The sequence below is a fragment of the Lynx canadensis genome, chromosome E3 (genome assembly GCF_007474595.2).
Source record: "Lynx canadensis isolate LIC74 chromosome E3, mLynCan4.pri.v2, whole genome shotgun sequence".
In the NCBI taxonomy this organism is placed as follows: Eukaryota; Metazoa; Chordata; class Mammalia; order Carnivora; family Felidae; genus Lynx; species Lynx canadensis.
In genome coordinates this window covers 9,007,660-9,018,868 of record NC_044318.1, presented here as the reverse complement: position 1 = coordinate 9,018,868, position 11,209 = coordinate 9,007,660, and the positions used below count along the sequence as shown (strand labels likewise).

Below are 11,209 nucleotides of genomic sequence, written 5' to 3'. Positions count from 1 at the left end.
TCGCCCAAAGGGAGCTAGCTCAAGCCGTGGCAGTGATCAGGTTAATTTGCAGGTAGTCCTGAACATACCCTATGACCCCCAGTAATGCCCATCACATGGGTTTTCACCCCCTGTGCTATGTCCCCTTTCTTCAAGGCACTTTGGACATTCCAGAATTCTCTTACCATTAGGTACTCCCCAAAATGGAGTATTTCCTTGAATGCAAAGAGTTAACACTCTATTGCAAAAATCAAGTATTACCTGCCTCTTGTGTTACCGTGGCTTAAATCCATTCCATCAAACTTTACCAACTGCATGCACTATGTGCCCCCAAATCCAGGGGAATCAATAAATAAATCTTGGGTGCAGAACTATTATCTTCACACATCAGACATTATTTTCCCTCCATCAGAGAAAGAAAAAGAACTTCCAGATGTGTCCTTGCCCCTGTGATTGGTAACAGTATCTATAGGTGTGTCCATTGGTATCAGCCTTAATTTGTTCAACTTCCTGTAACCTTTAAGGAAGGTGAAGTGACAAACACTCAGAGATCGACTGACACTTATACATATTACCCATTACCATACATCCAGAGGGTGGAGTAAAATTGGACTTAAAAAAAAAATCCGTAAAATCCAATTCAGTCAGTTCCTACCTTTTGGCCTCATGAGATTTTTGTCAGGGGAGAGATGCAACTTGATTTTTTATCCACCTTGGAGGAAACCCAAATAGGCCACCCCTCAAAAAATAAGCCGTTCTGGCGTAAGGATCATGGTGAGCTGAAGGCTGCTGAGAAGTGGGAGACATGGGAAGACCTCTTTGCTTTCCCCCTTTCTGCCTAGAATCGGGGCATTTCACATGTGATCTCCTTCGGCTGGCTCTCTTCTGGTGTCACCGATAGGGTAACAGTTGAGAATATCGCCCCTGCACTTGCCAAAAGGCAAAAGCCATTAATGCTTTTTGAGCCACCAACTCTAAGATGCTTGCTATCGGCCTTCCTCCCTCATCCTGTTATTGTGAAACTCTTGCTTAAGCTTGTGTACTCACCAACATTCCAGAAGATTTGCTGGCTGGGGATGTGTTTCACTTCGGTGAATGCCCACCACAATCTTGTCCGTGGTGTCAACTCGGAGCTTGGCTTAGCACATGAATGTCTACTCCGCGTCAGCTGAAGGGTGCAGTCCTCCCCTAAGTGGAGCCCTCGTCCTGTGCTGAGGGATGCCTCCCCACCCCGCTCCATTGCTCTGAGCCTGAAACGGGACCTCACAGAGGGAAGCTCAGCTCATCAAATTCAGTTCAGAATCTGGCTTTTCCAGGAGGAGTCAAGATGGCGGAGAAGTAGGGGGACCCAAATTTCCCTCATCCCTCAAACACAGCGGTATTGAGGTCAGAACACTTGGAATACCAGGAATCCAGTCTGCAGAGGGACAGAAAAATCACAGGTGTACAGAGACACGTGGCGGGACAGAGGTGTATGTTTGTGAATTGGGGGAGATGAAATGGGCAGTGTAGACACAGGGTGGCGGGATCCCCTTCGGTGGAGAGACAGAAGGAAGAGAAAGAGAGGCTGTGGAAGTGTGGGATTATATTCGGATAAGAGAAAACCCTCTCCCGACCACTGGCCAGGGAATTCAAAATATGAAGAGAGCCTGTTTCTACTTTGCAAACAGCCTTAGGAGTTTAGGTCAGAGTTTTCAGGGGTGTATGACTTTGTCTGGGACTGGAGCCAGCAGTGTGTCTGTGTCCTGGGAAGGAGGGGAGCCAGTGATCTTGGGGGTGCACTGGAAGAAAGCAGTCTCCTCCCTGGAGTGCTGTGGGAAGAGAGCGTATTGCCCCCCACCAAGGACAGAAGCCCCTGCAGGTGTCAGCCAGAGGCCCTTTGTGGCTGGGTGGAGCGGTGCTATTCCAGAACCACACCTGCACACAATGGGATCCTTGAAGATACCGTGTTTTGAATCCTAGTGGAGTACCTGGGAGGCATGGGGGACTGTGGAACAGGACAAGCCACCCACCTGGGTGGCTCGGTGAGGATGGCCTGAACAGCGTGCTTTGAGATACCCAGTTCAGGGAGGAGATTGGGGTGTCATTTTCCTTTCACCCAGGGGTGGGGCTTCAGGGACAAGGACAGAGGCCCCCAGGGGATGTGGGCCCCCACTTACACCAAACTCTGCCCCTCCGTACATGGTAACTGCTTATCTACCGGGGTGAGATTGACACTGACCGAACCAGACACGGCACAGTCACGGGTCCCAGGCACCAACAGATAACTGTCTTGTGGTTTTTTATGTTAGTCTGTTTTTTTTTTTCTTTCCTTTCCTTCTCTTTTCCCTTACCTTTCTACTCTCTTCTTTCTTCCCCTTGGAATCAGCCTCAGAGCTTCTGATTTGATTTTTGATGTCTTATTATATATAAAATATGTATTTCTTTCCTCTCCTCTGGTCATTTAATCAGGCATTTTTACCCTATTCTTTTTACACCTTTTCTGTGTCTCCTTCTTATTTTCCTCTTTCTGGATTAAGCCTATGGTTTCTTTGATTCTCTGCCTGGTCTTTTTTTCCACCCCTGTCATTTCTTCGTTTGGGATAGGGTTTCTTCCCTTCTCCCCGGGGCCCCCGCTTCTCCTTTTTCCCAGGGTTATTTCAGCAAATGAATCAAAGCACATGAGGTGGAAGGTCCAACTCCCCACCACGAGTAGCGAGATAGAGCAGCCAAAGACACAACAGTGCATGCAAGACCCTCTAAAAACACTTCCTCAAATGCCAGGCCCTGGACAGCGTATGACCTCTTTTTAATGTAGTAGTTGTCACAGGTGCAGGACATAGCACAAGCTATTACAACACATAAAGGCCAGAATCGGGCTCTTCCAGTAGAAATGTCTTAGGAGATAAAGACACAGGAGACCGTAAAATAATAGCTTTATTTATGACTGGAGATGTGAAGATATTCACAAAATGCCAAGGAAAACCATTCCTCGTTCAATTTTTGAAATCTCACAGCTCAGAGGACTGGGCTTTCACTACAAACCAGGAAAGGACACCTCTCGAACAGACGATTCTTTACGCTAAGAGTTGGTGTTCCTTTTCTCACCACCCCACTGGGCCCTGAAGTACACGTATGCAGTGTGCTCACGGTTTCCTGGGGAGCTTGTGCTGGCTGCCGCCTCACTTGAGTGCCCCTCAGAGGAGTTCACGGGCTGCATCTCTTGGGGCCCCCTAGGGTTACGTCCTCTCTCCGAGTATGACGGCAGCCAGCAAATGAACAGAGAGTAGCACTGAGGAGTCAGCAAAGGAAAGCTTTGAACCTCAGGCAGACAACTCCATTTTCTGGAGCTGAAATAGAGGGTTGGATACTGCTGTTATCAGAGATACTCTGTGTTTTGTATACACAGCACACAACGTGTAACTAATTTTATTATAGATATCGAAATATACAAACAAATTTAGGGAAAACCTCCAGGCTCTTTCCCCAGATGACTGACAGGGCCAAAAAGAAAAACACAGGGAGAGGGCAAATGACTAGCCCTTAGGATTTGAACAGAAGGAGAAGACATTTACTTTCGTAAAATCTTGGTGAGCACCCCAGGGATGACCCTTCCTCAGCAGAGAGCTGATTTTTCTTGTACCTACACTGACCACAAAAGCAGGGCACCGAACGCTGATTTCCAAAGCCGCAAGAAGTGGCTGCTCGCATCCTAGGGCTTTGGAGGTAGAACAGCAGCGCCTCCATAGTCCCAGAGGTTATGTACACAGCACAGCCGAAGTGACCTGAGTCCAGGGAAGCGTACGTTTTAGAACATATCTTCTGGGAGTACTTACTGAACGCAAATCAGAAATTCATGAAACGAGACGTCACTTACAACATAAGGACGAGGCCTGTCCCTGTTCAAAGGGTTCACAATCTGAACTGGCCCCTGGCAAATAGTGTTAGAGGAACACTGTAAACCAACAACTCAAAAATGAAAAAACAAAACAGCGCGATACAATAAATAATCACCAAAGACTTTTAGGTGAGATTTTCAGAAAACCCAGGGATACACTTTACATCACAAAATGGTCCATATCGTCCAAAAATGTCTTTTGACTGGACGGTAAAATAGTATTTGTTGGAAGCTAAAAATTGAGATAGAGTACAGGCCATTGGGAGTGGTAAAGCTTTAATTTCTCCGATTTTCTTCCAAATAAACTTATTACTAGGGTTGTCATGGCAGAGAAAGAGGTGATAGCTTTCCACAGGGGCACACTTGGGGTTGATTTTAGCGATGTTCCAAGTCAGCGCGATGCCCCTGGGTCTCAGCACCCGCTTCACTTTGAGCTCAGGCTTCTGCGGGGGAAGCGTGTCTCGGGTTTTGTCTACGAGCTCGGGCAGCAGTGGTGGTGGTTCTGGGAGAGGCGGCAGGTGCTCAAAGGACTCAGGAGCCTAAAAACACATTTAGAAAGTTTAGCGAGCTGGCTCGGCGGGCTCTGGTAATTTACACGCGCGCGACTGCAGTTCTAAATCTACTTCCCAGTTTTCTGTCCGTTTCTCCAAATCCTCAGGACAAAAGGATGCTTCAAGACTATGTGGGGCTAGGGCCGGTCTTTTTAAGCATAAGCTGCTTTTGGCATTATGATTTGCACACTCTGCAGTATCACTAGTCCGGAACGGTGAGGTCCCAGACGTTCTGGATCAATATTCCAGCTCATTTCCAACTTGTGTTCCCAAACGCTGTGCTAGTTTACGTGAATGGTGTGCACACGAACACCCATTTCTCTCCACCGTCATCAACAATGGCGACTGCTCTTAAAAATCTTTTGTATACACACACACACACACACACACACACACACACACACACACTTTCGTATTTGCTTTAACTTTTATAGCTTCTGGAAGACTCCATCATTTTGACTGCATACATAAGGAGATGTACAACAGCACAGTTTCAAAAGCACAAGCTGCAAGGGGACCCAAATGTGTCTGCCTAGGTAAATGGGTACTTCCCCTCAATCTGGAAGGAGCATCCCTTATAGAGCATCAGTACCTGGGCTGCATTTTGTGCCACTGGGGTTGTCTCTTTGGAGGTTGAAACCGCTTTTGTGGGTGACTCCAGGGTAGATACTGAACTTTCTGTGAACACAAGGTATAAGAAGTAAAACTTATCTGCAACAATCAATTCCATAGCCTTTAAGCAAAGCTAGTTACGTCTACCTTAACTTTCTGTATCACAATTATACTGTTAAAACATATACTCCAAGTATTAGGAACCTTGAGACAACAGAAGATGACATATTATTCATATTATTTAATAACAATTAAATGTGAACTAAAGTTACAAAACTGTGAAATAAGATGACAAACTTTTGATAAAAATTCAAGACCCAAAGGTGCTACATACAGCGAACTTTCCTTCAAATGGGACAAGAATTCTCCCCTTAAACACTGAAGTCACTATGTAAGCTGGAAGTAGGAAAAACTACACACAGGAGAGTGCTCCTGGCTCAGGGCTCTTAGAGGTGGCTTGGGCTCTCTCAGGCCAACAGGATATTTGCAAACAGAGCCATCTGCAATACTGTATAAATTTGTGACACACACAAGTCCTAGGAATTCAAATGAAGTATCAGGCAGCCTGGAGGTTATAGGACTCTGCTGCGGAGGCTGCTTCAGCCTAGAGGGCATCGGGTATGCCACTGACCCTTGAACAACACAGGCTCGGTCCACCTAGACGTCGCTGTTTTTCATTAAATGTAGTACAGTCCTGTACAAATATTTTCTCTCCCTTGTAATTGTCAAGCTATTTTTTCTCTAGCTTACTGTATTGTAAGAAAACAGTATATACGACATAGAACACACAAACAGGTGTTGACTGTTTGTTATCAGTAAGGTTTCCAGTCAACAGTGGGTTGTTAGTAGTTACATTCTGGGGAGCCAACAGTCATATGCAGATTTTCTTTCTTTATTTATTTATTTTTAGTTATTTTGAGAGAGCAAGAGAGCAAGTGTGAATGGGGGAGGGGCAGAGAGTGGGAGACAGAGAATCTCAAGCAGGCTCCACACTGCCAGCGCAGAGCCTGATGCGGGCCTTTGAACTCTCAAACTGTGAGATTATGACCTGAGCCAAAATCAAGAGTTGGATGTACAACTGACTGAGCCACCTGGGTGCCCCTAGGCAGATTTTCTTTTCTTTTCTTTTGTTTTTTGATAAAAATGTTTAATGTTTATTTATTTTGAGAGAGAGAGAGAGAGAGAGGCAGAGAGAGGGGGATACAGAGGATCCGAAGCAGGTTCCGTGCCGACAGCAGAGAGCCTAATGTGGGGCTCGAACTCACAAACCATGAGGTCATGACCTGAGCCAAAGTTAGACGCTTAACTGAGTGAGTCACCCCACAGATGTTCAGCTGTGTGGAGGCTGGTGTCCCTATCCCCCACATTACCCAGGGTCAACCATAAATTGTGGACTGTGGTAAGGGAGAGGGGAGGGAAAAGGGAGAAAAAGGAGAACAGAAGAGAGCTGGTGAAGGGAAGAAAAGGGGAAATGTGAGCCTAAGGGAGAGACAGAAGGTTTTAGTTGGCCCAGGACAATGTTCTGAAGTTGTATCCATGTAGTTGTATATAATAATATTTTGCTTATTTAAAAAAAATTTTTTTTTACATTTATTTATTTTTGAGAAACAGAGTGAGACAAAGCATGAGCCAGGGAGGGGCAGAGAGAGATGGAGACATAGAATCCGAAGCAGGGTCCAGGCTCTGAGCAAGCGGGTCAGCACAGAGCCTGATGGCGGGGCTCAAACCCACGAACTGTGAGATCATGACCTGAGCCGAAGTCGGAGGCTGAACCAACTGAGCCACCCAGGTGCCCCTATTTTTTTTTAAATAAGCTCCCTAAGTGGGGTTTGAACTCACAACCCTGTGATCAAGAGCCATGTGCATCACCGACGGAGCCAGCCAGACACCCCAACATTTTGTTCATATTTACTGTTGAGTAGCATTTAGCTGTATTATAGATATGCTGCAACCTGTTTCTCCATTTATCCACTGATGGACATTTGCACTGTTTCTAGTTTGGGGCTACATGCATAAAGTGGCCACAAACATACGTGTCAAGTCTTTGTGGATGTGGGTTTTCATTTCTCTTGGGTCAATCAATACCTAAGATTAGAATAACGCGGTCACATGGTAGGGGTGCAGTTGACATACTGAACCACCAAATCACTTCGAAAGTGGTTTTACCATTGTACATCCCTCCCGCTACGGCCTGGGAATTCTAGGCTGTTCCACATCCGTGCCCACACTCTGTGTATTTTCAGTTGTTCTCCTTTGTAGCCATGTTGTGGCATCTCATTCCAGTCTGCATTGGCCTGGTGAGTAACGATGTCGAGGATGTTCTCTCGTGCCAGTCTACCATCCCCACAGCTTCTACAGTGAAGTGTCATCCGTTTGTTGGCGTTTAATTGGCTCTTTTTCTCCCAAGCATCTTAAGGGAGAAGCTTATCAGATTGCTCATTTTAGACTTTCCATTTTTTCTAATATAAACATTTAATGCTAGTAACTTCCCTCCAAGCACTGCTCTATCTGCTTCCCTCAGACTTTGCTGTTCCAATTTTCATTCAGTTGAAAACATTTTCAAATTTCCCTTCTGACTGCTTTGACTCCTGGGTTATTTTTTAGAAATGAGTTTGGTCTGCAAATACCTAGGGATTTTCCAGCGATCCCTGTTACTGATCATGAATTTAATTCTGCCGTGTCAAAGAACATACCCTGTAGGACTACAGTCCTTTTAAATATACTGGGACTAGTTTTATGGTCCAGAACACAATCTATCCTATCGCATGTTTCATATGCACTTAAAGAGAAGGTATATTCTGCCATGGTTGAGTTGAGCGTTCTACAAATGTCACTTAGCTTAAGCTGGGTTGGTAGTGTTGCTCAGGTTTCTACATACCCTGTCAATTGCTGAGAATGGAGTGATGGAACCTCTAATTCTAATGGCTTATTTTTCTATTTGTCATCTCAGTCCTATAAGTTTTTGCATCAGGAATTCTGAAATGCTGTGATTAAGTACATACACATGTAGGTTTCCCAGGTCTTCCTGTTGAAATGACTGCTTTATCATTAGAGACCGTCCTTCTTTACCCCTGGTAATATTCCTTGTTCTCAAGTCCATTTGATGGTAATACCATCACCCCAGCTTTCTCATGACTAGCGTCTGTATGCTTTTGCATTGCTGTCTCCCTCCATCCTTTTAACCTCTCCGTGTATTTGTATCTGAAGGGCATCATATAATTATCTTATAGTTGGATCTTGTTTTCTTATCCAGTCCAACAAGGTCTGCTTGTGAATGTAGTGTTTAGACCACTAACACTTATTCTAATTATCAGTATGGCTGGGTTAAGTCTACCATCTTGCCTTCTGTTCTCCATTAGTTTCGTTTGCTCTTTGCATTTTTTGTGGCTTCTCTTAGATTATTTAAAAATTCCAGGGGCGCCTGGGTGGCGCAGTCGGTTAAGCGTCCGACTTCAGCCAGGTCACGATCTCGCGGTCTGTGAGTTCGAGCCCCGTGTCAGGCTCTGGGCTGATGGCTCAGAGCCTGGAGCCTGTTTCCGATTCTGTGTCTCCTTCTCTCTCTGCCCCTCCCCCGTTCATGCTCTGTCTCTCTCTGTCCCAAAAATGAATAAACGTTGAAAAAAAAAATTTAAAAAAAATAAATAAATAAAAATTCCATTTTATCCTCACTATGGCCTATTAGCTATACTTGCACTTAAAAAAATTATTGCTCTAGGCATTACCATATGTATCTTCAATAACTTAGTCTGTTTTCAAGTAACATACTAATAAAACGTTAAGACCCTCACAAAAGCATACATCCATTCCTGTCTTATGCACCACTATTGTCATATATTAACTTCTACATATATTATAAACTCTAAACATGGTATTACATTCTTTCACATACAACACTTTCCATCTGCTATCATTTTCATTTTGCTTGAAGAACTTCCTTTATTTTTTTTTTCTGCAAATTTTTATTTAAATTCTAGTTGCTTAACATAGTGTAATACTGGCTTTAGGGGTAGAATTTAGTGATTCATCGTTTACACGTAACACCCAGTGCTCGTCATTACAAATACCCTCCTTCATGCCCATCCCCCCCCCCCCCCCCCCCCCCATCAACCCTTAGTTTGTTCTCAATCATTAAGAGTCTCTTATGGTTTGCTTCCCTCTCTCTCTTTTCCCTTCCCATACATTCATCAGTTTTCTTTCCTAAATTCCACATGAGTGAAATCATATGGTATTTGACTTTCCCTGACTGACTTATTTCACTTAGCATAATATACTCTAGCTCCTTCCCTGCTGTTACCAATTATAAGATTTAATTCTTTCTGCTGGCTGAGTAATAATCCATTGTGTGTGGGTGTGTGTATGTATGTGTATTATCGTACACATACATACACAAACACCTTTAATCCATTCTTCAATTGATGGGACACTTCGGCTCTTTCCATAGTTTGGCTATTGTTGACAATGCTGCTAATAAACATCAGGGTGCATGCACCCCTTAGAACCTGTATTTTTATATCTTTTGGATAAATACTTAGTAGTGCAATTGGATTGTATGGGTCCATTTTAAAATTGTTGAGGAACCTCCATACTGTTTTCCAGAATGGCTGCACCAATTTGCATTCCCACCAACAGTGTTAAGAGGGTTCCCCTTTCTCCATATCTTCACCAACATCTGTTGTTTCCTGTGTTGTTAAATGTTAGCCATTCTGACAGGTGTGAGGTAGTTTCTCAATGTGGTTTTGATTTGTGTTTCTCTGATGATGAGTGATGTTGAGCATCTTTGCAGGTGTCTGTTAGCCATCTGGATGTCTTCTTTGGAAAACTGTCTATTCATGTCTTCTGCCCATTTCTTAACTGGGTTATTTTTGGGGTGTTGAATTTGGTAAGTTCTTTATAGATTTTGGATACTAACTCTGTATCAGATATGTCATTTGCAAATATCTTCTCCCATTCCTTAGGCTGCCTTTTAGTTTTGTTGATTGTCTCCTTTGCTGTGCAGTAGCCTTTTATCTTGATGAAGTCCCAATAGTTTATTTTTACTTTTGTTTTCCTCGCCTCTGGCGATGTGTCTAGTAAGAAGTTGCTATGGCAGACATCACAGAGGTTGCTACCTGTGTTTTCCTCTAGGATTTTGATGCTTTCCTGTCTCACATTTAGGTCGTTCATCCATTTTGAATTTATTTTTGTGTATGGTATAAGAAAGTGGTCCAATTTTCCCAACACCATTTGTTGAAGAGATGGTTTTTTTCCCATTGGCTATTCTTTCCTGCTTTGGTAAAGATTAGTTAACCATATAGTTGTGGGTCCATTTCTGAGTTTTCAATTCTCCATTGAAATGTTCCACTGATCTATGTGTCTCTGTTTGTGCCAGCACCATATTGTCTTGATGACTACAGCTTTGTAATATAGCTTGAAGTCTGGAATCGTGATGTCTCTACCTTTGCCTTTATTATTCAAGATTGCTTTGGCTGTTCAGGGTCTTTTGTGGTTCCATACAAATTTTAGGATTGTTTGTTCTATCTCTGTGAAGAATGCTGGTGGTATTTTGATAGGGATTACATTAAATGTGTAGATTGCTTTAGATCATGTAGATATTTTAACAATGTTGGTCCTTCCAGTCCATGAGCATGGATTTTTCCCCCCATTTCATTGTGTCCTCCTAAGTTTATTTTGTAAGTGCTCTTTGGTTTTCAGAGTATAGACCTTTTACCTCTTTGGTTAGGTTTATTCCTAGGTATCTTACTGGTTTTGGTGCAACTGTAAATGGGTCGATTCCTTGATTTCTTTTTCTGCTGCTTCATTACTGGTGTATAGAGATGCAACAGAAGGACAGAGATGTACAGAAGTACATCGATTTTATATCCTTCAACTTTGCTGAATACATGTATTAGTTCTAGCAATTTTTCTGTTGGAGTCTTTCAGGTTTTCCACAGTAAATATCATGTCTGCAGATAGCAGAACTCTGACTTCTTCCTTGCTGATTTGGATGCCTTTTATTTCTTTTTGTTGTCTGAAGCTAAGACTTCCAGTACTATGTTAAATGATAATGGTGAGAGTGGATATCCCTGTCTTGTTCCTGACTGCAGAGGAAAAACCTTATTTTTCCCCACTGAGGATATTGGCTGTGAATCTTTTGCATATGGCTTTTATGATGTTGAGGTATGTTCCATCTATACCTACTTTGTCGAGGGTT

General features: G+C 43.5%; 1 protein-coding gene across 1 annotated transcript in view; it reads right to left on the bottom strand.

Moving 5' to 3' along the window:
• Window positions 1-2,887: 2,887 nt before the first annotated feature.
• Window positions 2,888-11,209, bottom strand: part of ATF7IP2 (activating transcription factor 7 interacting protein 2) — a 61,607-nt gene continuing 53,285 nt past the window's right edge. Inside the window, exons 11-12 of the mRNA XM_030301378.1 lie at window positions 5,000-5,085; window positions 2,888-4,395 (exon numbers count right to left, since the gene is read on the bottom strand). Coding sequence (XP_030157238.1) covers window positions 3,982-4,395; window positions 5,000-5,085 — 500 coding nt within the window. The 3' untranslated portion in view covers window positions 2,888-3,981. The remainder of the gene's footprint in view (window positions 4,396-4,999; window positions 5,086-11,209) is intronic.